The following is a 27,283-nucleotide window of genomic DNA, read 5'->3' as shown; positions in this document are numbered from 1 at the left end:
GTTGCCGGGACTTGAGGGCCTGGGTTACAGGGAGCCGCTGGGCAGGCTAGAACTTTATTCCTGGAGTGCAAGAGGCTGAGTAGTGATCTTATAGAAATGTATAAAATCATAACAGACATAAACAGGGTGAATGCACAGAGTCTTTCTCCCAGGGTAAGGAAATCAGGAAGTAGAGGGCATAGGTTTAAGGTGAGATGGGATTTAACAGGAAGCTAAGGTGCTACTTTTTCACACAGTGAGTGGTGGGTACATGGCATGAGATGCCAGAGGAAGTAGTTGAGGCAGATATAATAACAACATTTCAAAGATATTTGGACATGTGCATGGAGTAACTCAGCAGATCAGGCTGCATCCCTGGAGAACATGGATAGATGTTGTTTCACGTCGGAACCCTTCTTCAGACTTAGGCTAGGTTTGAAGGGATAAGGGCCAAATGCAGGCAAATGGGACTAGGTTAGAAGGGTAGTTTTAGTCAGCATGGCCGAAGGGCCTGATTCCACTCTGTATGCCACAATGACTTTACATGGGATTTTGAGAAAGAGTTTGCAACAAAATTAAATTAATCATCTTTGTATCAACATGAATAAATAAAGTAACGAGGAAATTAAATCAGCTAGATTGAATTCTAGCAAAGCACAAGAACCTCAAGGAGATGGATTCACAATGTTTTAGATTTCAAGGAGCTGCAGTATCTGCATAGACATGTCAGTTATTTGTTAGCTACTTAAAAATGCTTAAAATGTTATAATGTATAAAAGTTCACTTTCAACATTTTGCTAATGTGAAATTTGATTTATGTTAAAATGCAAAAGTTTAAAACTCTGCATGCTTATGCATTTGTGTCAAAACAGAGATTTGGACCCTTGCTTGACCATAGACTAATGCGAAGATCAAGAGTATTCAGTATTTCTTTAATATCGTTTTCACTGAGTACAGGTACTCGCATACACAGAGGAAACGAAGAAACGTGCACGAGTATCCCAAATATGTACCTGCAATATAACAGCATAGTAAATCATTTGTTCAGTATATCAAATTCAAATACAACATGCATAATTCAGTCCCTTTTCCAGTATTCACTTACTGACACAGACCTCTAAATCTGTTAATTCTGAGGTTCACCAGGCGGTATATTGAAAGCTGTAGACCACGTGAAATTCTCCAAGTAATGCTAAATCTGTTGTCTACACAGAGATTTGTGCTGAACTTTATTCCTACAATTACAGTAAATCCATCAATTGTGTCGCATTCCCAGCTGCTTTTCCCATGAATATTTTTAGTTATACTTCAGTAAAAACTCTGAAGATTTCATGAAGCTCCTCGCACGTACCATCTGGCTATAATTGATAATTCGTCACTAATTTGCAAATGATGCCAAGATAAACTTACAGAAATTATTACGTATTTATAACATAATTTTCTTAAACCTAGATTGCATTTGAATACAATGTAAAATGAAACACTTCATTATTAGCCCACATGGTTGTGAGTGCAAGTGTGCCCAAATGAACTTTAGGCCAGTGCTGATCAATATGGTAGCCAATATGGTAAATTGTGAATCCAGATGTGGCAAATTTAAATCTGATCAGTGATTTAAGATCAGTAATAGTCATAATTGCATAAATGAAACCTTTTGTACATTGATTAGTAAAATATTTAAACAAATAGCAGTCCTTGTTTGTGTCTTTTCACCAATTGGATTGCTTTATTATTGTAAGATGGCAAATATTCCGTGCAGTGCATATGCCACAACATTTAAATTAATATTAGAGTATGTGGCTGAAGCCACACTTGCGGTTTGTCGATAGTTTTATTGTTTTTTTAATGTTTTAACCAAAATTAAGTTTTACTTTTTAGAAAGGGAATTAAAAAATATCAAACAGCGGAGATATGAGGAAACAGCTTTAACATGCCAGCTGTGTTTCTCGCGGGATCTCTGTCGTAATCATTATAAACAGAAGCCATATTTTAATGCAGTATTTGCATGTAGAACAGATACTTCCCTGTAATATAACTTATCTTTATTGCATGCTGATTTGCATCCCCAACACAGTCCGCCACCAGCTTGCAATTGATCCTTTCCAACATAGTGCAAAGAATGTTTGAAAAATTATACCTTGTAGAAATTCTTCACCTTTAAACTAAACATTATTCAGTTTGGACTTTTAACAACCACTTAATTTTACAAAGCACTTCAAATGTAACAAATTGGTTCTCTTGTATAGTCAGTCACATTTTTGGATATAAATATTGGGTAAGAAGTGTGCAGCTTTATCTTTTTGGAACAGGTGTTCCTATGTTGCTCATAACTAGGATTGGGTGGCACAGTGGTACAGCTTGTAGAGCTGCTGCCTCACAGCCCCAGAGACCCGGGTTCGATCCTGACCTCGAGTGCTGTCTTTGTGGAGTTTGCACATTCTCACTGTGACTGTATGGGTTTCATCCAACTGCTCTGGTTTCCATCCATGTGTCAAAGATGTGCAGGGTTGTAGGTTAATTGGCCCCTGTAAATTGCCCCTAGGGTGTAGGAAGTGTGTAGAACAAGTGTATGAATAGGTGATCGATGTTCTGACTCAGTGGAGCGAATGGTCTGTTTCCATGATCTATCTCTAAACTAGGCTAAAAACGAACTAGAATTACTTAGAGCTAATTGCAGCATGAATCACCAACCAGGTAAGATGGAAATGGTTGCAGACCACAATTCCAACCATAAAATGCCAGGGTCCATATTACTATGCATGATATTTGTCCAGAATGTAACTTGGGAATATGGACAGTCATGTCATTACTGAGATTATCTATGGAAGGGGCAGGGATTCTGTCTTTTAGAGAATATTGTTATTTCAATAATGAAACAGATCTATAAAGTGTTGGACCAAGTGGCCTATTCATCTTCTGCACAACTGCATGTTTTCACCTACCTGCCCACAGGTCCAATTAGACTGAGGTAGAATCATGATCTAAAGCTTTTTCAAAATTGCTTTTTCAGAAAAAAATTTAATTACTCTGGGGAGCAGGGACATTAAGTATCTGTTTTTTAACAAAAAAAATTAATAAATCAAGTAGAATATTTTGTAAAGGATTGGTCCTTTTAATACCATGGATTTTTAATCATCTTCTAAGTTGGTTCTGGCTATATATAGTGCACAAATGCAAACGTTCTGTGAGAAATAGGGGACAGAGAGTTAATTAAACCTCAAGGCAATAACCAATACAGTACATTTAATGAACTCAAAAGTTTGCCCCCATTCCAGAATGAAGCTTACATGTTCCATCATTATAGTTAGTACAAGCACTTGGTCCCTTTCAGGAAAGGTACAGCATTGCTTTCACAATGCTAAATTAAGTTCTTCAAACACATAACTGTGTCAGGGATTTATGCCATCTCCCATTTAAGCTGATCACATTATGATAAGTTACCTCCTAATTACAGCTGAAAATAGAAGAGTAATTGCCTTTAAAATATGTTCACATTTTAGTAGATGAGATGCTGTGGGTATTTACATTCTCTGGTACCTTGCCCATAAGGATACTGATGCCATTTATAATTGTACTGCTACTCTGTCTGAAATCACACATTTTTGATAATTTAATAATAACAGCTTGCCTTTTTTTCCAAGCAAACAGAAACAAAAATTATCAGATTTTTAGTTAAAATATGATCCTTGTGGTTTTGACAAAAGTGTAACTAATCATTGCTCCAGAAAGGGTTAAAATTCTCCTGGCAGCTCAATCTCACAGTGTAGCAGATGCCTGTAATACATAGCTATGGCCATGGTATTAACAGCAGCTGTTCGACTAGAGGCCATCCACATTAACATTTAGGGGCAGCAATAAACAAAATAACTGTCAAGCCTCTTTTACAAGTGCCAACCTTATGTAGATCAAAAGGTTAAAAATCGCAAAATAAAACCTGTGTAAAAATTAAGTTGGCAGCAATAAGCCTCAAAATGATACATTACAATAAAGCCAGGGATATATGCCAAACATTCAAAATAGTTCAATGGTGCACCATCTTCCAGAGGTGCCAAAACACAGATGAAATTGTGATCTGCCGTTAATTGCAGTTTGCAGTAACATTGGATGTAGGGGAATGAGAAGAGTAAAGGTACTTGTGCCTTAGGGGAGGGTCATGAATTAATAATTGCCATGTGCCGGATGAGCCCTGTCATAGGACCAGAAATGAGGAAGTTGCCTCGCAGAGGGCTATCAATCACTCACTGACCATAACTTCCAGTAATTAGTGTATTTTATGGTCACTTGCTTCAGTGGCTCGGAAGCACATATGCTCCAGTTGTGGCTAAACTTTGCTGAAGTAATATTCCAGAATGATTTATCTGCATGCTGCACTGGGATGGAACCCTATACTAGTTGCAGCTTAGAGCTCAGCTTCATGCGAACAATAATAAGTGTTAGTTTAGATACATACAATTTAGAGGTTGAGACCTCTGTTCTATTAGGCTCAGCTGCAATCTCAGTTTATACAGTTATGCTACATGAGAAGCATTTTTCTTTCCTTATTCCGAATAAAATACTGAACGGCATCTGGTGAAGGAAGAGATGGTAGATATACTTTTAATTACAGTGCAAAAGCATTTGCTTTTTAGAGTAGCTGCATAGTTAATTCAATCACAAAGTCATTTTAATAGCACAAAAGGTATCTCTAAGAAAGGTATCTCTTAGACACATTTCTTCCCAGCTATGTTAAGGCAGTAGTGAAACAGTTCCTTCTGTGATTGCAGACAGAAAGTAGATAAGTCACTTTGTTTTTTTACTTGCACTTGTACTGATTGATAGTGTGAAGATTCCACAGGTTATCATCCAATAACTGATGTACATTAAAAATTGATGCCACTGTCACAACCTTTTAAAGGCTCTGCTCTTAAGTGCTATGCAGCAGTGAACTAGCTGCTAAATGTTAAATTAAATTCTTATGAATTCTTGTCCTTCCCTTGTAAATCCTTATAATTGAAGCAACACTTCAAGTTGGCTCTGCATTTTCTAGGCTATGCCATGACCTTTTATTCTCAGCATAACATCAAAAGCATCTTGTTTTCACTTTAGAGAAATTGAAGCATTTAAATCTATTTGAATTTTGCCAATCTTTCAGAAGATAAGGGAATTTATTCAGGATTAATTAACACATCTCTCTTCTGAACTATTAAATATGATATGTTTGCTTGACTGAGAGTTGAACAAATTATTTAAATACTTATTTTCATTGGACTGATATATATACATGGAACGTATAAATTACTATATTAAAATCTACAATAGTTATTGAGGTGGGTTATATTTGACATAAATATTAAATTGGAAATTTTACTCAAGCTTAGATTGTTGACTTTGATGATGGAATAATATTATCTGGTCTAGTTATCAGTGCACTTTTCCTACTGGAGCCGAGACATTTTTGAAACGGTGTCTTTATAGATTACCTTCACATAGCTGTACCTGAACTTAATTATTACTTAGAAAGTTTGTAATGAAAGTATTCAATGTCCCAGTACTAACAACATTGTTTGTACGAACACAATAAATTACAATTTAAAAAAATTAACATCTAGGTTATTTTTACTATTATTATTTTTTTGAAATAGCTTGTGGCTATTTCATAAAAGTTTTCAATATTGAAGTCATTTGCAAATTTTGTTCTTCAGATAATTGTATATCTTCTGTTATGTTGCCAATTTAAAAATATTACTATTCCACAATAACACACTAATTATCAAGTTACATTGTGGAGCCAGACATCAGAACCAAGTTTAATTTTATGTAATACTTGCAAAACTCCTATGTCAATGTTCATCTGCTGGAATACATGTGTGTTGCTGATCTGTTAACCTGTGCTGTGCCTTTAAGGCCACAGCTCTGTGAATTGGTGAGGTCAATTAAAGAGCAGTTGTAAATTGCAGGCCTCAGGTTAATAACTGCTTTTCTTTTTATAGATTGTTTTACATCTGTAACAAAGTGTGATGGCTCGAGTGTGACAGATGTACACTAGATGCTCAACTTTTATTTGCCATCACAACCAATATATTTTTATTAAATGTTATCATTCATGTTTGTCAGCAAATGCACAATGCAAATCAAGGTCCCACAAATAATTGAGAGTAATTGATTATTTTTTTTTTGTTGAGGGTTAAAAGATAGTCAGGACATTGGAGGATCTCCTTCAGATAGTGATGCCTGAGAAACAGCGGATAAAATTAAGTTTTATTATTTCATCCAAAATGCTATTTTCCTGGCTGTTTAATGATTTATTCAAATCCTGGAATAAGATTGAATTTTTTTAAATTATCATTGGTCTAGTTTACTTAGAATAACTGATAATGTATTGTATGTTTATTTTTCTGTTGGTTCATTTACTGTGCCCATAAAGCTGTAGCAAGTACATTTTTATTGTTCTGGTTCGTGTCCAGTGCATTTGACAAATAAACACTCTTGACACACCCTTGTTTCTTGAAGGGTTGTAATGTAGGAGTGAAAATGAGCTCAGGTTGACACCGTAATTCCTGACGTCATTTGGAAAAATCTTTCAGTGGCCTTCCTCATAGTAGTTAGAAGCTCAGAGCAATTACAAGTCCATCTGCTCCATATCTGTGGCTCAAAAATATGAATGAAATTGATTGTAAATGAATGTTGGGCATTTCATTTTCATTTTTACAAATTGGTTTCCTATGGCATTGTATATGGAGAATCAAGACTATCTTTGCGGTCTCAGTGTATCAGTGTTGGGAAGTAGTAGATACCTAGATGAAGACACTTGAAATTAACTTTAATGTTATACGTATATATTTAATATACTTACAGCATAATTTCATTAATCTACAGATACAATGAAAATTGCTCTTTTTAACTTATTGTACTGTACTTGCATGCACCTGAATGTGTTGGGTTGCATTGCCTCTACTTAAATGCATGTATAATTACATTGTGATAGTTTAACATGGCAATTTCCATTATAAAACTAGATGCAATAACTAATGATGTGAAGAGTTGATCAGTAGTACACATTAATACAAGATTGCATGTATACAGCATTGTGGGTATTCAATGGTGTACAATGTACCCAGTTTGCAAGCCAGCTGAATAGCCTGCAACACTCTTTTAGCTTTGGACATGAAAAATTGACGAAATGGAGCTCAAAAGACCTTTCCTCCTGAAAGAGGTGTTATCAGGAGAATAAATCAAATACACCTCTTATATATTTGTCGTAGCTGGAAAAACAGAAACATTAACAAAACCCTGGGATTAATTTAAGTATCTTTGTAATAAATTCAGTAATCTCAGACAAAAATGTTTGATTTTGGATGGCTGATGCACATAACGAGAAGGAAATGAAGATTGGTGAAACATTTTATCAGGCTTTTAGAACTTTTCTAGAGCACCTTGTACAATATCTTGAGAATATGCCTTGGGGGGAAACAATGGCGCAGCTGGTAGACCTGCCGCTTCACTGCGCCACAGACACAGGTTTGATCCTGACCTTGGGAGCTGTTTGTGTGTAGTTTATTCGTTCTCCATGTGGCCGCATGGGTTTCCTCTGGATACTCTGGTTTCTTCCAACATCCCAAAGGCGTGTGGGTTTGTAGGTTAATTGGCCTCTGTACATTGCCCCTAATGTGTAGTGATTGGATGTGAAAGTTGGAGAACGTAGAACTAGTGTGACCAACATGGACTCGGTAAGCCAAAGGGCCTGTATCCATGTTGTATCTCTAAAACAAAAACATTTTGGGTTGAGTGGGGAAGGAATCCCGATTGTTATTTGGCTTGTTTCTTATCCCAAAACCTTTGCATCACCCGATGTGCTCAGATATGGATAAAATAGCTGAGAAACAGTAGATCCAGTGTATATCCATGTGCGAGGGATATCTTCAAGAAGTAAATAAGTGAATGCAAAGAATTGTAAGATATGCGTCACAACCATAATTCTCCATTTACCTCCATTGCATGTTGATGACTGTGCACCTAATGATTCTATTTCAGATCAAATGTAAGCTTTCAAAATCATAAGAATGCACATGAAAGGCCTAGATGGAGTAAACATGGAAAGGATACTTCCAGTAATGGGAGAGTCTAGGACCAGAAGGCACAGCCTCAGGATAAAAGGATGTACCTTTAGAATGGAGATGGATGGAATTTCTTTAGCAAGAGGGTGATGAATCTGTGGAATGCATTGCCACAGATGGCTATGGAGGCCAATACATTGGGTATTTTTAAAGCTGATTACTAGGTTCTTGATTACTAAGGGTGTCAAAAGTTACGGGTAGAACGAAGAATGGGGTTGAGAGGGAAAACTAGATCAGCAATGATAGATTGATGGAATAAATCAATGGGCTGAATGGCCTAATTCTGTTCCTATGTCTTATAGTCTTACAGTGCCCTCCATAATGTTTGGGACAAAGACCCATCATTTATTTATTTGCTTCTGTACTCCACAATTTGAGATTTGTAATAGAAAAAATCACATGAGGTTAAAGTGCACATTGTCAGATTTTATTATAGGGTATTTTTATACATTTTGGTTTCACCATGTAGAAATTACAGCTGTGTTTATACATAGTACTCTCATTTCAGGGCACCATAATGTTTGGGACACATGGTTTCGCAGGTTTTTGTAATTGCTCAGGTGTTTAAATGCCTCCTTAATGCAGGTATAAGAGAGCTCTCAGCACCTAGTCTTTCCTCCAGTCTTTCCATCACCTTTGGAAACATTTATTGCTGTTTATCTACATGAGAACCAAAGTTATGCCAAGGAAAGTCAAAAAAGCCATTATGAGACTAAGAAACAAGAATAAAACTGTTAGAGACATCAGCCAAATCTGAGGCTTACCAAAATCAACTGTTTGGAACAGAATTAAGAAGAACGAGAGCACTGGTGAGCTTACTAATCGCAAAGGGACTGGCATGCCAAGGAATACCTCCACAGCTGATGACAGAGGAATTCTCTCTATAATAAAGAAAAATCCCCAAACACCTGTCCGACAGATCAGAAACACTCTTCAGGAGTTAGGTGTGGATTTGTCAATGACCACTGTCCGCAGAAGACTTAATGAACAGAAATACAGAGGCTACACTGCAAGATGCAAACCACTGGTTATCCGCAAAAATAGGATAGCCAGGTTACTGTTTGCCAAGAAGTACTTTAAAGATCAACCACAGTTCTGGAAAAAGGTCTTGTGGACAGATGAGATGAAGATAAACATGTCAGAGTGGTGGCAAGAGCAAAGTATGGAGGAGAGAAGGAACTGCCCATGATCCAAAGCATGCCACCTCATTTGTGAAACACGGTGGTGGGGGTGTTATGGCCTGGGCATGTATGGCTGCTGAAGGTACTGGCTCACTTATCGTCATTGATGATACAACTGCTGATGATAGTATCATAATGAATTCTGAGTGTATCGACACATCCTATCTATTCTAGTTCAAACAAATGCCTCAAAACTCATTGGCCGGCGTTTCATTTTACAGCAAGACAGTGATCCCAAACATACTGCTAAAGCAGCAAAGAAGTTTTTCAAAGCTAAAAATTCTTGAGTGGCCTTCAATCACCCGATCTGAACCCAATTGAGAATGCCTTTTATATGCTGAAGAGAAAACTGAAGGGGATGAACCCCCAAAACAAGCATTAGCTAAAGATAGCTGCAACACTGGCCTGGCAGAGCATTACCAGAGAAGACACCCAGCAACTGGTGATGTCCATGAATCGCAGACGTCAAGCAATCATTGAATGCAATGGGTATGCAACAAAACACTAAACATGACTACTTTCATTTACATGACATTACTGTTTCCCAAACATTATGGTGCCCTGAAATGGGGGGGATTATGTAGAAACACTGCTGTAATTTCTACATGGTGAAACAGAAATATATAAAAATGGCCTTTATTAAAATCTGACAATGTGCACTTTAACCACATGTGATTTTTTTCTATTACAAATCTCAAATTGTGGAGTACAGAGGCCAATAAATAAACGATGGTTCTTTGTCCCAAACATTATGGAGGGCACTATGTTGTGATTTCAGAGTGACCCATGCAGTGCAAGTCTGTCCTGAGAGATGTAAAAGCTACAAAAAATGTATAAACATTTTTCTGCCTTGATAATCCAGTGACAATGTACGGGTTTGAATTTCCAGAATTGCCAAACATTAATGACCACACTTTAGTCGACTAATTTGTTTAAATTTAACATGGAGTGTTTTCATCCACAACATTTAAAAAAACGTCACTCATTTCTTATTACTTGTACAGTATATTCAGCAATAAGGTATTTTTTTTCCTGAAGCAATTCTTCCCATTTCCTATAATGCACTCCAGTTAGCTATTCACATTCCAGAAAATGGTATGTAGCATCCTATACTTTAATAATATTATAGGATGCCTTTTCTTTACCCAGAAACGGATAAAAGAAGCATTGTTCCGATGAAGCACTGGAAACAAAATGTATTCATGTGTCTGTGAAAGCTGTGATTTGGACTCAGAAGCGGAACGGTGGTTGATAATTTTCATCAGGGCCGCATCCTTCTGGAGATACAGTCTCTTTCAACCCCTGGTGATACTGAAACAGGGAAAATTAAGAAGGACATTAGAGCTTCATTAAATCTGAAGCACATTTAGTACAGTGAAATATCTGCAGGCTATTTCTTAGAAGATTACACACTATCCTCTGTGTTCTCTTTTAAAATAGATCAGTATAAGAATTTATCCATGATTAAAATTAAATCCAATATTAGACCTGTGCATAAATGACTTTTTAAAACATTAACATTTTGGAAGCTTTTTTTAAAATTACAATTGTGAATTGCTAATTTGATTTGTTTTTTAATGCTCAAACTCAAGCTCTTGTTTTACATTGAGGCTCTGCCCCACATGCAGATCCATAACTAGACAAATATTATTTCCTTTTGCAGCTTGCTCTTGGGAGGTTTCCATATCCTCAGGTAAGATTGTTCATTACTGGCTTTTGCCACCGTGACATTCATCCCTATGTATGAAGGTGCAAGAGAGCAATCTTGAAAGTTTGTGCCACATAAAAATAAAGCTACAATGTTAAATTGAAATGTGCTGTCTTTCCAGTGTTTTGGGAACCATTTTGCCCCTTTTTCTCCTCCCAGCCCCCTTTTCGCTTTCCCCAGGCCGTTATCTGTGTAGAATTAACAGCCTCTGGCTTGTCTGATTTAAAGTGTTGTCGGCCTACATGCTTTGAGCATCCATTAGCTGTTATTATTATGCTAATATGAATTATATTACATTATACAAATATATGCATGGTTAGATTATGTCTATGTGTTACAAACATGGTTATTGAATAATCAAATCCAATTTGCAGCTTTTACTAATATTTTCTTTTTGTCACCCCTTCCCCAAAGTTAAAAAATAATGACATTAATACCAATTCTTGTGCCCGTCGCGAAGGATTGCCGAGGATTGCGAAGGATGCACATTATACAGCTTCTCAACTGATTGTAGCAAGTGTGCATACTAACCAAGTGTTTGATTGATTATATATTTCATGTATGATGTACTAGATCTACTGGTGCAAGTATAAGAAATCTTGCTCCCTTTTCCCCCAAAAAAAGGAAAGCGGCAAAAAATGACTGACTTCGCTTAGACTGTGAAAGCACGCGGGTTAATAAATTACATTGGAATGACCCGAAGTAAAAATAACTTCTGTGCAAATAGTGCCCCTGGTATTGTAAAGCTTTGAATGTTTTCACACCCCATTAATTTATTACTTCTCTTTCTTCATCTTTAAATTTCATTTTTTTTAAATTCAGACTCCCTGCTGCAATAGTGATTTTCATCTTGTTGTTAATTTTCCCTGCTCCATATGGAGCTCCAGACATTTCACCTGGAGGCTGTACTAGATTTTGCTGTAGTGATCGCACTTCCGGAGGCCAAACTGTCAGTTAAGGTTCCTGGTGCATCTGTCTGCACCAGGCATTTTTTTTTGTTGGCACTGAGAGTGTGAATAACAAATTGGATGCACCTGAGATTTGGATGATTAGTGTGTTTGTGTATCAGTGCTATGTATGTACTCCTTGTAAGCAGATAGCTCTGGGGGGTCTAAATAGCCGCCATAGGTGGAACTGTACTCAAACCTTACAGTTTGGCTTCCCCGGATACACTGTAAACATCCCTCACATTAAGAGGCTTGGAATATTTCATCCTGCTTTGTCATTGATTAGAAAAGAGTCTTTAATTTCATTTCACCCCATGTTGTGATTAATTTGCATTCTTTGTCAGAAGTTAATGAAGTTTTTTACGGTTCACACTGAAAATCCTTGAAGACATCTTATTTGATCTTCTGTTTATACAACCGCCGGCAGATGCTGTTTTGATTGATAGCACACTTTCATTCTCCAAGTTATTTTAAGCAACTGCTCTGTTTTGAATACAATATATAACTTGTGTTTTCCTGTTTTCATGTCAATAGGAATAAAATAACTGGAATTTGTGTTTAAAAACTGACATCAGCCTCTGGGAGGTTTTTCCCCTCTGTTACTACTTAACAATGTTTTTGGTCTTTATGTGATCTTAATTTAATGAAAAGTAGAAGTTTGCTGAATAGATGTCAAGTACTAATTGGAGTCAATGCAGGACAATTCCTGAAGCAGCAAGTACCATTTCTTTCTTTTCTTTTGTGCAAAATCCATATTATTGACACCATTTGCCTTGGACAACCTATCATCAAGAATTAAAATGCTTGGCTGACTTAGAAGCTGCACTTACAAATGCTAAAACACACTTTAAATTGATACCTTCAAGAATTTAAAATGAATCTTTATTTAAGTATTTACTTCAGGATGAATGAATTGCATATTTAATTATAATTTTTGCTTAACTAATTTATTGTATCACAATATTGACAAATAGCATGAATATTTAAATGCAGATGCATTTCACAAGGGAAGCTGGTTAATCCAGGTGCAATTATAGAGCATTAGAATGTTACAGACCCTACAGTTTATTTAAAATGTACAATCCCAGCCAATTGCAGCTTGTCTGTAAACATATTATATCCTACCAAAATGGTTAATATTACACAAAGGAACCACAAAGTTTCGAAAATAATTTCTGAGAAATATATCGTTGAAATTTTATAGTACTAATATAAAGGCTGGGAACTGAGGCACAAAGGATTAACAATTTAATGCCATTCCAATAAATTCTAGAAAACCTCACTAATTCACTGCTTTTCAAATCAGGAAACTTTTGTGAGTTTCACTGCACATCAAAAATGCATTATGTCCTTTTATACTTAAAATTATCAGTTGAAATAAAAGAAGATGAATCAAGAATTAAAGTCTAATTTTGTTTCTCGAGGATCATAATTTCTAGGCTATATAATTGCTTATCTATGGGCCCAGAATCACTCGATTAATTGCCATGTAAATAGCAGCAGATTTCTAGATATCCCGATTTGCCTTATTTAAGTCCTTGAAGCATCGTCCAACATTGAACTCCATTCATAAACTCTTTGGAGTCAGGTGACAAATGAAAATGAAGTGTGACACCAACAAATTTAATCCATTTCCCACTGTAAAATTCATGTGGAGCTGAAAATTGTATTTACTTTCTTTGAGAGGCAAACACTTGAGATAACAGAGGTGCATAACATTTTATTTACAGATCAAATAATTGTGCACATCAGACAGGATGTAAAACAGAAACTCAAATCTTAGTTTGAATTAATCTTGGGCTTTCTTGGGAACTGTGATACTGATGTTAGTCACCCAACAAAACAAGAATTTTGTTTTGGTTCGTATTATCTACTTGAAGTGAAAGAACTGTTTTTTAATTATTGTACCAAGAGTGCATTTTGTCCAATAATCAGTACTCCTGACATAAATGGTTTTAATTTGTGAGGCACCTGCAACTGCAGAATTAATAGGCACTGATTGAATTTCTATAATATAAACAGATGAAATAATTAGCTCTATTAATTACTTTGCCTTGCTCTATACAATGTTGAGATGTTCTGTACTAGTATATGAAGTTTGGGTCATCTTCCTCATCAACCACAGTAACACATAGTTATGTAGGGCCAAATGTTCACACTGTTTTCAGCCACGATGCTAATTGCTCTAGCATGACTTGGAATGGGCTGTGACATTTGCTGCTTCCCTCACCTTTAAAAAAAAAAGTCTAGATTCCAGGGAGGATGCAAGTGATTGGCTTTTGAACCGGATCACCAGTCATTTCATTTCATTGTTTTTAGTGGCTTTGAAATTGGGCTACAGCTGATAATAGGACCTATTAGTAACAGAACTTACCTTGCTCTAGCGTTTGATAAAATAATGCATTCAACATATAAACTCTTTTCCACATTAACTGAAATGTTTAATGAAGAGGACACAGAGTGCAGGAGTAACTCAGCGGGTCAGGTAGTTTCTCTGGAGAACGTGGATAGGTGATGTTTTGGGTCAGAACCCTTCTCCAGACTTCATACCCCTCTTCCTACATAGATATGTATTTTTTGAGGTATCCCAGTCTGTAAAGTTGTTCGGGTTTCTCTGTCGGGGCTAATGAGATGCTAAAGTAGAATGAGCCAGAGAAATCAAAACAGTTCAAAAAGCCTTTGATCGCAATGGAGTTTAGATGCACAGAGGAAGAGAAGCATTTACAATGACACAGAGACGGGAGAAAGTTCAGAAGGATATCCCTTTCTCTTGTTTGCTTGTATGAAAGCAGAGCATTAGATCCATTGTTAGAGGAGTAGCTAAGTAAACACACTAACCTAGTGCTAATATTGCATCTGAAACAAAATATGGACCTTGTGTTAATGATTTTTGTTTGACACTATGGAGGAGAAAGTGTAGTTCAACCAATATTTGACTACACCCTTGGGTGATTTCTGAATGGAAATGCCCACTTTGTTGCTTCATTTGATTTAATATTCTGAATGAAGAAACAGATGAGGTTTAGAACTGTAAATTCCAAATTAATTTATTTAGGTTTGCTTTGCATTTAATTTTTCCACAGATTTCTTTTAAAAAGGGTTTTATTTACCATTGAGTTATTTTGTGTCATATATGTTTCATCCCAAGAGAGCTCTGCAGCATATTGATGTTTTCAGTCCATACAAGTCTATAGTTAACTAATCAGTGTCTGGATGCACTTATTTGACATGATTAAAGGACACTTGAGAGCATTTCTACAGAAGTACTGGCAGATACTCCAAACCTCCTTTGCATAGTTTTAATGGACAACCATTTTGAACTGATTTGGCTTTTTCTCCTGAACTAGCAGTAAATAAAACAGTTGGTTTTATCTAGTGAAATAAGTTCATAGTAATTATGAATACAAATCATTTTCTAAGGATGATTTGTATTTTCTATGGCTTATTCTTTAGCTATCTTTCAATCCATCGAGTGCTTCCACATTCTGCATTCCACAACAGAGAAAACAGCATAAGTTACCGGCACTCGGGATGTTGTTCAGACTCCCTTTTTAATTTATATTTTCCCTTTAGATAAAACCATTACTCTTCCTGCATTTTCTCCTGTACCCTTCATGCCCCTTCACGTCCCACCCTTTTAACTTGCTGACCCAGATGGGTGTATGTTGTAAAGTGAACTGTGAAGCCCATCCTCCAGCCTGCAATTCTTTAAAGCTTTGGGCCACCTTTGCAATAGGATTTTAACCCATGAATTGTGAGTATGTCAGCATAACTACAGTATTTTGTACCTGGGGCAAACCATTTTTTAATTTTAGTTCGGATGCTCTTAAGGGACAGGAAACATTTAAAATATCTGAGTCATGCTTAACAAGTGGTCCTATTCCTGAAATATATAAATATTCACGACAACCGATTCTAAAATCTTTATTTCCAATTCAGATTCCACTTCTTTGTCATCTTTCCTATGTTTTTTAATTATTTACAATTTCTATCGGAGCTGCAATTTATCAGTGGCAGCTGGTACAGGTGCACAACCTTTTATCCGAAATTCCAAATAACGAAAAGCTCCGAATAGCGGACATTTTTTCAGTCCTTGAAGAAAGGTCCTTGAAGACGTTCACCGAGGGCGGCCCGCAGAGGTGACAGCGGAACCTCCGGTCGGTCCTCGAAGAAAGGGGAACTAAATCCCCATTCATAAAAGAGAAGGTGAGGGTATATTGCGCGGGAGGGTTAATAATTGACAATCTGCTGCTGCCTGCCCGCTGAGTTAAAAAGTTCCCACGGTAGACTCACGATACACAGTGTATCGTGAGTCTTGCGTGGGAACTTTTTAACTCAGCGGGCAGGCAGCAGCAGATTGTCGCTCCCTTCAGTTTCACCCCACCTACACCCCTCTGCTTCCCGGCCATGTGTGTGACCCCTTCCCTCCCCTCTCCAGCTCCCCGCCCATTGCACCGGCGCGGGGGCTTTGCACTGTCTTCACGTCGGTGATGCCAGCAGGTCAGTGCCAGTCACCGGAGACGTCAGGACCAACGGGACACCGACCCCCAGGCCCACTGCAAGCACGGAGATCCCAGAGACCCACAGCCAACAGCAGCCCAGCCCCGTTCCAACTCCAGAGGAAAACTGCAAACTGGCCGGAGACGTCAGGACCACCAGAAGCCGCTCCCCAATGGGCCGCTACGGCGACAAGTGGCAGTTCGCCCACAGCCCGAGCTGCGCCCCCTCATCGGGACAGCGACCCCCAGGCCCACTGCAAGCACGGAGATCCCAGATCAGCAACTCCAGCCCAGCCCCGCTCCAACTCCAGAGGAACATGCTCCCCGTAGGGGCAGAAGCTGATGGTGTGCAAGGTACGTCTTGTTCTTGGGGTGGCGCAGCTCGGGCTGTGGGCGAACTGCCACTTGTCGCCGTAGCGGCCCATCGGGGAGCGGATTCCTCTGGAGTTGGAGGGCGAGGGGGGTATTGTGCTGTTTGATCGCCCCCTGCTATCCCAGGGACAGCGGCTTTTGAGAATGGTGGGCAATCACTTCCAAAGTTCTGCCCACACAGTCAGTACACCTCTCCTACACTTGTCTCCCGCACTAAGATCATCTCGCAGAGAATTATTCCAGCCTAACCCTCCCTATTCTCTCCTATTCTGCAAGAAAAAACTACATTGAAGACTCAAACTCGCGATCGAGTAACTGCCGGGATCGAGGCGCAAACTCGCGACCTTGCGGATATGAGCCGAGCACTCTACCACTGAGCCAGACGTTAAAATCTACGCAAAAAACCTTCCATTCCGAAAGCCGAAAATTTCCGAATTACGAAAAGTGTCTGGTCCCAAGGCTTTCGGATAAAAGGTTGTGCACCTGTAGAGCTGTTGCCACAGACCCGGGTTCCATCCTAACCTCGGGTGCTGTCTGTGTGGAGTTTTGCATCTTTTCCCTGTGACCATGTGGATTTCCTCTGGATACTCCAGTTTCCTCCCACATTCATGTGCGGGTTTGTAAGTTAATTGGCCACTGCAAAATTGCTCAGTGTGTAGGGACTGGATGCATAAATTGGATAATATAGAATTAGTGTGAATGAGTGAATAATGGTCAGCATGGACTCGGTGGGACAAAGGGCCTGTTTCTGTGCTATATCTCTAAACTAAACTAAATCATAAAGAAGATTGTTGTGTTCAACAATAATTGTGGGTGAAATTTGAAAAACTTTGATTGAATTAATTCTGGTCTGCCAATGATAATAATAGCATTCATTTAGAGAAGCTAATTTGCATTGACCCAACCAAGTTAATTGTCCATTGTATTTATTATGTTTTATTCACCACTTTCGTCCTTTCACTTCACATGGATTTCTTAAGGTTTTTGGACAGCACACTGCAAACATATGTCAATTTTTTTTGCTCACCCTCTGAAACCACATATTTCCTCTTGGGCCATGGCCTTGATTTCGGATTGGATCCAGGAAGTGCAGGTCACAACAAAATAACATAGCACTGTAAATAAGGCAAATAATTGAAATAAGTTATCAATCTTATTGTATCGCTGCAGACAACCCAAATTTCCACCAGCCTGGCTGTGTGGCAATAAATTATATCTAATCTAATCTAATCTAATTATATCTAATCTAATCTATCTAATCAATGATTGGGAGAAAATAAGTTACCAGAAACAGGTTTTCAACTAAATTTCCCTAATAGAAAATAAAGCTCACTATAGTGCACAACATTGGCGCAGCTGGTAGAGATGCTGTCTCACAATACCAGAGACCCGGGTTCAATCCTGATCTTGTGTGCTATATGTGTGGAGTTTGCATGTTTTCCCTGTGACCGGAGTTTCCTCCGGGTGCTCTGGTCCCTCCCCCCCCTAACATCCCAAAGATGTACGTGTTTATAAGTTAATTGGCTTCTGTAAATTGTCCCTAGTGTGTAAAGAGTGGATAAGTCTAGGATAACACAGAACTAGTATAAATGGGTGATCAATGATCAGCGTGGAGTCAATGAGCCGAAAGACGTGTTTCCATGCTGTATCTTTCAATTAATCAATCAAAATAAGGCAGGGATCAAAAATAAAGCAACCATGATGTTTTTTATTTGGCATTAATCCCTGCATCTTGTGTTAGACCTCTGCTTCCCATCAATCTGGAGCACATATTTTACCCTTGCTGCTCCATGATCAAACAACCTGAATTGGTCTTTTTCATCTGATTCTCCTTTGCATAATGAGATGGAAACCAAGTAAGATCGACCGGATTAATTTGTAAAATTGAATCTATTTCATAGCTTTAAAGTGAGCAGGGCAAAGTTTAAGGGAGATATGTGGAGCAATTATTTTAGACAGGGTGGTGAATGCCTACAATGCACTGCTGGTGGTGAAGCAGATACATTAGTGGGATTTAAAAGACATTTGGATAGGCATATGGATATGCAGAGAATGGAGGGCTATGGGTTATGTGTAGGTAGATATGGAATGGTCTTGGCATTGTATGTTACACATACAAAGAGCCTGTATGACTATATGACTATGTTCCATGTCATATTTCCTGAGTGCTAGTCTAGCTCAAGAATGGTACAGATTTGCAAAGCACCATCTTAATCATATTTAAAATTATTTTGTTTATTTTTCTACAAAACCTCCTTCGGATGTGCTGTGATATTTAGCTGCTAATATGTTAAAATCTTACATATAACCAATAATTAAAGTGCACTTTAATATCTGCTCTTTCAGCAAACAGCCAGATAACAGTTTGAAAAGCACTGAATTTTCACTAGGTGATAAAAATATTAGAGATAAAAATTTGTCAACTGATATGGGAAGGCCTGACCTGGGTCACTAGTAAATCTCTTTGAGAAGAGCTTTAGGGCAAGTCATAATTCCAGTGTGGAAGTGAGAGATGAAGGCTATAGCTGGCTTCTTCTGTAAGTTACGTTTCACGTAGGTGAATCTATTTTACTACTCTGATTGTGCTCTTGATAATCATGTAAAAGGAAACGGTGGAAAGTCTGCATCGCCACTTTCCATCAAAAAGCATTGCCATGGCAACTGAAATAGAAAATATCTGATAGTGAATGTCATCTTTTTTTCTTCCTTCTCCTTAACCAGAGGCTTTGATTAAATGGTGAAACGCCACGGGAAAACTGGCAAGGTGCTCAATCCGCAGACACTATTCATTGAAAACAAGATGAATGATTAAAAAATCAAAACTGCAAACACTGGAATTGTGTGAAAATGTTGGAAATATACAGTTGACCCATCAGCAATTGCAGGGAGAAATGATGTGTTATCATTTTAGAGCGAAAAATGTTTTTATCATGTCTGTTGGCTTTCTGATAAAATGACTCCATAAAAACATCAGCCCATCTTCTCACATGATGCTGACTGACTCCTTGCAGAGGATGATAGTTCATAATTGATCATTAGTTTTTTATATTCACATGTCTAGTCTATTACCACAGAATCATTGTTCATATTTCCTTACTGTTGCTTACAATAAATAATCAAAAAATACACAGGTGATTTCAACTTCTTTCCAGTTGAAATCAGATGGCTTTGGAGAAATTTATGCCCACAGTGGTCATGACACACTTTGAGATGCTGAAAGAGCTTGGTGCTATATAACTACATTTTCTTTTAATACTCTATTATGTACATGGTAAATAAAAGAAAAATAATAATTAATTTACATTTTGTGGTTTTAAAGCGACCTTAAAGACATGTATATGAATTTATATTTATAGATATTAAGTTCTGTGATATTTTAATACTATACTGTGTATTCCATACACAGAATAGTATTTTTAGTTCTGATTATCATTTTTGCACTTAAACTGACAGGTACTAAGACCTGGCGAAGTTCTGAATGATGTGGTAGGTTTATCCAAATGCGGCTTTGCTTTTTTAATGCTATCAACAAGCTTCCTGTATTGTCCCTCTGCTGCCATCTTTGTTTTCAGTGACCAAGTGTGATGCTCTGGGCACTTCTGAATATTTGCTCCTTATCTGCCTGTTGTTTTGGGTTGCTCATTTGACAGAAGACATTGAAATTAGTGGGGGAATTAATGATATCAAGAGATTCAGTTGGAAAGAATGAATAACAAAATGGGTCAAATTATTATGGGAATACTCAGGAATACAGATTTTGGTAATGAGAGATTAAATAATTTTACTAACTTTAGAGAAAACATGAAAATATCACTTTAATAAAAAAGTGATATTTTGGCAAAGTTAAACGTGGTGCACTCATTGTGCTCTTTATTTTCTGGGTATAGGTTTAGTCACCAACACAAATAGAAAAATACTTTAACCAAATTGGAAATTCGAATTTGAACCTAATTCACCCACTATATCTGTAAAATGAACAGGTTACTTAAATACTTACTCAACAAGGATAAATTAAAACTCAAGTGCAATATTGGCACATCCATCACACACAGGTTTAAAAATAACTTGAACTGCTCCATTAACTCCATCCAAGTCAGTATATAAAGTGTGATCATTCTTAAGGGCTTGGAGATGTGATTTCTGTGACACTCAATTTTGCATGTACTAACAGGTGCAAATTAAACTGTCTTTCTAAACATAACTAATTATTTTCATGTTTAAGAATGTTATAAACTGAAACAATCCTGTTTAATTTCAACTCTTTTGTCCCACTGCAGAAAGGCTTACAAAATTCTGAAGCAGGAGTGTGTATCAAATTGTTTTATTTCCTGGAAATGAGATTGTTTTGAGGAAGAAATCATAAAAGGGTTATGATTGTTTGCCAATCCATACATTTGCTAATTCTGTATTTTAATTTAATATGAGCCCAAAAGTTTAGAACAAAATTAGCATTGTAATTGCCATCACTTTATCAGAGGTTGTGCCTTGTTAGGATCTGAACAACTGCATCACTTGCCCTGCATTCACGCATGCAATAAATGAAGTTCTACCTCAATAGCTTAATCAGTTCTTAATCAGAGTGCTAAAGTGATGATGGTTAGCTGAAACAATACTTTTATAAAATAAAACTATTGTATGTAATTTCCAAGAAATTTAACACATTCATGTTTCATGTGTATCCTGCCTTGTTGTTATGGGAGATTTCAACATGCAGGTAGACTGGGAAAATCAGGTTGGTACTGGACCCCAAGAAAGGGACTCTGAAGAGTGCTACGTGATGGATTCTTAGAGCAGCTTGTATTGGAACCTACCAGGGAGAAGGCAATTCTGGATTTAGTGTTATATAATGAACCGGATTTGATAAAGGAACTTGAGGTTAATGAGCCATTAGGAGGTAGTGACCATAATATGATCAGGTTTAATCTACAATTGGAGAGGAAGAAGGGTAGATCGGAGGTGTCAGTGTTACAGTTGAATAAAGGGGACTATGGGGCCATGAGGGAGGAGCTGGCCAAGGTTGACTGGAAAGAAACCCTAGCAGGGATGACAGTGGAACAACAATGGCAGGTATTTCTAGGAATAATACAGAAGGTGCACGATTAGTTCATTCCTAGGAGGAAGAAAGATTCCAAGGGGAGTAAGGGGCGACCGTGGCTGACAAGGGACGTCAGGGACAGTATAAAAATAAAAGAGAAGAACTACAACGTAGCAAAGATGAGCGGGAAGCAAGAGGATTGGGTAATGTTTAAAGAGCAACAGAAGATAACTAAAAAGACAATACGGGGAGAAAAGATGAGGTACGAAGGTAAGCTGGCCAAGAATATAAAGGAGGATAGGAAAAGCTTCTTTAGGTATGTGAAGAGGAAAAAATTAGTTAAGACCAAAGTTGGACCCTTGAAGACCGAAAAAGGTGAATTTATTATGGGGAACAAGGAAATGGGTTGAACAGCTACTTTGGATCCGTCTTCACTAAGGAGGACACAAACAATCTTCCTGATATAGTAGTGGCCAGAGGATCTGGGGTGACGGAGGAACTGAAGGAAATCCACATTAGGCAGGAAATGGTGTTGGGTAGACTGATGGGACTGAAGGCTGATAAATCCCCAGGGCCTGATGGTCTGCATCCCAGGGTACTTAAGGAGGTGGCTTTAGAAATTGTGGATGCATTGGTGATAATTTTCCAATGTTCTATAGTCTCAGGATCAGTTCCTGTGGATTGGAGGGTAGCTAATGTTATCCCACTTTTTAAGAAAGGCGGGAGAGAGAAAACAGGGAATTATAGACCAGTTAGCCTGACATCGGTGGTGGGGAAGATGCTGGAGTCAATTATAAAAGATGAAATAGCCGCACATTTAGATAGCAGTAACAGGATCGGTCCGAGTCAGCATGGATTTACGAAGGGGAAATCATGCTTGACTAATCTTCTGGAATTTTTTTGAGGATGTAACTAGGAAAATGGACAAGGGAGAGCCAGTGGATGTAGTGTACCTGGACTTTCAGAGGGCATTTGATAAGGTCCCACATAGGAGATTAGTGGGCAAAATTAGGGCACATGGTATTGGGGGTAGAGTGCTGACATGGATAGAAAATTGGTTGACAGACAGGAAACAAAGAGTAGGGATTAACGGGTCCCTTTCAGAATGGCAGGCAGTGACTAGTGGGGTACCGCAAGGCTCGGTGCTGGGACCGCAGCTATTAACAATATACATCAATGATTTGGATGAAGGGATTCAAAGTAACATTAGCAAATTTGCAGATGACACAAAGCTGGGTGGCAGTGTGAACTGTGATGAGGGTGCTATGAGAATGCAGAGTGACTTGGACAGGTTGGGGGAATGGGCAGATGCATGCAGATGAAGTTTAATGTAGATAAATGTGAGGTTATCCACTTTGGTATCAAAAACAGGAAGGCAGATTACTATCTAAATGGCGTCAAGTTGGGGAAAAAGGGAAGTACAACGGGATCTGGGGGTCCTTGTTCATCAGTCTATGAAAGTAAGCATGCAATGAAGAAAGCGAATGGCATGTTGGCCTTTATAACAAGAGGAGTCGAGTATAGGAGCAAAGAGGTCCTCCTGCAGTTGTACAGGGCCCTAGTGAGACCACACTTGGAGTATTGTGTGCAGTTTTGGTCCCCTAATTTGAGGAAGGACATTTTTGCTATTGAGAGAGTACAGCGTAGGTTTACAAGGTTAATTCCCGGGATGGCGGGACTGTCATATGCTGAGGGAATGGAGCGGCTGGGCTTGTACACTCTGGAGTTTAGAAGGATTGAAACATAAGATTGTTAAGGGTTTGGACACGCTAGAGGCAGGAAACATGTTCCCGATGTTGGGGGAGTCCAGAACCAGGGGCCACAGTTTAAGAATAAGGGGCAAGCCATTTAGAACAGAGACGAGGAAACACTTTTTCTCACAAAGAGTTGTGAGTCTGTGGAATTCTCTGCCTCAGAGGGCGGTGGAGGCCGGTTCTCTGGATACTTTCAAGAGAGGGCTAGATAGGGCTCTTAAAGATAGCGGAATCAGGGGATATGGGGAGAAGGCAGGAATGGGGTGCTGATTGGGGATGATCAGCCATGATCACATTGAATGGCGGTGCTGGCTCGAAGAGCCGAATGGCCTACTCCTGCACCTATTGTCTATTGCCTTGTTATTTCCCTTTCTTAAGCCAGACAGTATCTGTGGCTGATGGGTCAGACACGTGGCTAATAAATGAGACTTAGGCTGACGTTAATATTCCTCCAGAGCCGATTATTTAAGGACTTCTTAAAATCAAGCTAATAATGATTTAAAAAAATCCACTCAGCAGTTCTCACCGTAACTGGGAGTAAATCCAGCAACTAGGTAGAGTGTGATTCACTGATCTGTACCCCCAGACGTTTACAGACCCACAAAAATCAAATGTTCCACAATCAGTTAGGCTTCTTAAGCCATGTTTGCCAAGGTTCATTTTCATCAAATAACTGCTAAACCTTGCTGAATTATTGGATAGCTGTCTTGCAAAGAACTTCTTAAAGGATTGGACTTCTTTCTCACTAGACTTGGGTTTTCTCTTTTAGTGATTTGTTTTTTATATTTATAGTGATAATCTGTTTTTTGCCCTCTTTTTGGACATTTTATATCTTAATTATATTAGTAATAAGCTTAAATTCCCACCTGTATTCCTATTAATGATATTACTGGATAGTGAATTAACATGAATTGTTTCACCTACCATTATAGTCTGTTACTGAATTTTGAAATAAGCTAAGTTGCGGAGAAAAGTTATTTCCCGCATTTTGGTTGAAGTGTTGAAGGATGATGTCATAACATCTTTGCAGCACGACCTATTTGCATACATGTTGCAGGTGAGACACTGGTGGAAGTTCTCAAGTCACAGCTAACGAAACAGCCACGCATCCTTCCAATGGGTTGCAATTACAATCGGATAAATTGCTATAGCGAATTCTTGCACCAGTATAAATGTGAAATTGGTAGTTACTTCAAATCTACAATTAAAATTAATCGCAATTTCAAAAGGTAAAGTAATCATGCTGTGTGTACCAAAGATTTACTGGTTCAATTTGAAAGTGTGAATATGATGATAGTGGGCCTCTTTTAAACTGCACATCCTTCAATTAACACCTTTTTTGTGCAATGAGAGGGATAGTATGCTCCCCATGATTCCTGCACACATTTATAGTTCTGTTCTATAAAACAACTGTGGAGATTATTAACAGACATTATTAACAGCATGATAATTAACAGACAGGTCCATAAGAAAACATAAAGTGCGGGAGTAACTCAGTGGGTCAGACAGCATCTCTGGACATTGGTCATATTGGTCATATACTCAATAGTACCCTATTTTTATTGAAGGGCACATCAGTTATGCTGGGGGAGGAGGGGGTACAATCAGCATGTCAGAATGAAGGAGTTATGTGTAAAGAAACTTGGACCACAGCATGCTGGTTACACCCTGTACATAAAATATTAGTCTGGATCAATTTAAACATCCAGCAATGTTTAAATAGAACATGTACAGTTATAATAAATTGGAGTTGTGATAAGTTGCAGTTTGCATAGGTCAGGCTGGGACACAACTTCTCCTGACCTGGTTAATACAGCTTTTCTGAAATATTAGTGAAAATTCAAAGGGAATTCAATTTTAAAGGAAGGTTATGTAAAAGAGAGCTGATATCTAATATTTCCGACTAGCAACTCTCTTCTGAACTTGAAAAGGAAGAGGGGGAGCGAAAAGTAAAACTCTACAGCTGTACTTAATTATTAGAAGGAATCAATTATAGTCTTTCAACGTTGTCAGATTGAAGAGATTGGCATTATGCATTGTGTTATTACATAATGTCATGAAAAATAATTATACCACATTACAGTTGTAATTTGACAATTTTTAATTATCACTGTGCTTTGGGATTGGAGAAATAGGTGCTGAGTAAATCCCCTATCATGGCATTTATTTAAGTATTTTCATACAGAAAGATGACATTACAGACATATTGATATATATTTGATTTGTGTATTGGTTGGCAGCAATATAACCTTTTTATGAAAAACCATTAGGTGATGAAGATTTTGTTTAATCAATGTCCTTTCATCTTTTTGGGACGACAGATGGCACAATGGGCTAAGTGTTCGGCTGGCGACCGGAAGGTAGCCGGTTCGAATCCCGCTTGGAGTGCATACTGTCGTTGTGTCCTTGGGCAAGACACTTCACCCACCTTTGCCTGTGTGTGAATGTGTGTGAGTGATTGGTGGTGGTCGGAGGGGCCGTAGGCGCAGAATGGCAGCCACGCTTCCGTCAGTCTGCCCCAGGGCAGCTGTGGCTACAGAAGTAGCTTACCACCACCGAGTGTGACTGAGGAGTGAATGAATAATGCGATGTAAAGCGCCTTGAGTATTAGAAAGGCGCTATATAAATCCCATCCATTATTATTATTATTATCCTATGGACATAAATTTAAATCTAGTGAACCTACTATGATAAAAATTTCCACCTGTAGAAACAAGGAACAAGGTGCTGGTTTACAAACCAAAAATGCTGGACAGACAGCATCTCTGGAGAACATGGATCGATGACGTTTTGGGTATGGATTCTTCAGACTGATTGTGGGGGTGGGGGGGGGGGGGGGGGGGGAGAAGAGAACAGGAAGAGATGGGGGGCAGGACAATGTGTGGAAGGTAATAGCTGAACACATGAGAGGAGGTTTTTTGAAAGGCAGATGACTGCGGGTGCTGTCTGTACAGCGTTTGTTTTCCCTGTAAACGTGTGGGTTTTCTCTGGGTGCTTCAGTTTCCTCCCACTTTACAAAGAGAAGCAGGTTTGTATGTTAATTGGTTTCTGTAAGTTGCCCCTTACTTCTGTAAGCAGTGTGTAGGATAGAACTAGTGTATGGGTGATTGTTGGTCGGCGCAGACTCGGTGAGCTGAAGGGCCTATTTCCACACTATATCTTTAAACTAAACAGAAGGTGTGAGACAAAACGATTGAAGAGTTACGAATTGTGAAGCCAGTAGAAGGAATGTAGGTGGGGGAGAAGGAAGGGAGAAGTAGATGAGAGTCCAGGTATGGCACAGGGGAGGGGGATATAAAGGGGGTGTGGGGAGAAAGGGGTGAGAGAGTGTGGGAGGTTGTTAGAGGCTACCTAAATTTGGATAATTCAATGTTCATACTGTTGGATTATAAACAACCTAAGCCAAACCTGAAGTGCTGTTTCTCCGATTTGTATGTGGCCTCACGCTGGCAGTGGAGGAATCGCAGGGCAGAAAGGTCTGGATTGGTATGAGAAAGGGAGGAAAAATGGTTAGCAACCGGCAGGTGGAGTAGGCCTTGGCAGACTGAGCTTGGTCTCACCAATGTACAGGAGGCCACATCGAGAACGCTGGATACAGTGATTGAGATTAGAAGAGTTAAATGTCTCACCTGGAAGGACTGCTGGGGTTCCTGGGTGGAGGAAAAGAGGAGGTATAGAGATGAGTTGCAGGGGGAAAGTACCTGGGTGGGGTAGT

At 38.6% G+C, this 27,283-nt stretch overlaps 1 protein-coding gene and 1 long non-coding RNA gene across 6 annotated transcripts in view; one reads left to right on the top strand and one right to left on the bottom strand.

Moving 5' to 3' along the window:
- The window catches only part of map2k5 (mitogen-activated protein kinase kinase 5), a 235,402-nt gene that overhangs the window by 158,409 nt on the left and 49,710 nt on the right, over window positions 1–27,283 (top strand). For 3 of the 4 annotated variants that reach the window (XM_033050038.1, XM_033050039.1, XM_033050036.1), the window contains 2 exons: window positions 10,917–10,946; window positions 20,233–20,265. In XM_033050038.1, coding sequence (XP_032905929.1) covers window positions 10,917–10,946; window positions 20,233–20,265 — 63 coding nt within the window. The remainder of the gene's footprint in view (window positions 1–10,916; window positions 10,947–20,232; window positions 20,266–27,283) is intronic. The other variant, XM_033050037.1, reaches the window with a different exon arrangement.
- The window catches only part of LOC116991429, a 120,191-nt gene continuing 102,843 nt past the window's right edge, over window positions 9,936–27,283 (bottom strand). Inside the window, exons 2-4 of one of the 2 annotated variants that reach the window (XR_004416793.1) lie at window positions 26,977–27,046; window positions 17,807–17,894; window positions 9,936–10,564 (exon numbers count right to left, since the gene is read on the bottom strand). This is a non-coding gene — a long non-coding RNA (uncharacterized LOC116991429). Of the gene's footprint in view, window positions 10,565–17,806; window positions 17,895–26,976; window positions 27,098–27,283 lie in introns of those variants that run through there. The other variant, XR_004416792.1, reaches the window with a different exon arrangement.

The sequence above is a fragment of the Amblyraja radiata genome, chromosome 34 (genome assembly GCF_010909765.2).
Source record: "Amblyraja radiata isolate CabotCenter1 chromosome 34, sAmbRad1.1.pri, whole genome shotgun sequence".
Classification (NCBI taxonomy): Eukaryota; Metazoa; Chordata; class Chondrichthyes; order Rajiformes; family Rajidae; genus Amblyraja; species Amblyraja radiata.
Note: the sequence above shows the minus strand (reverse complement) of the source record. Positions and strands in the feature narration are given on the sequence as shown.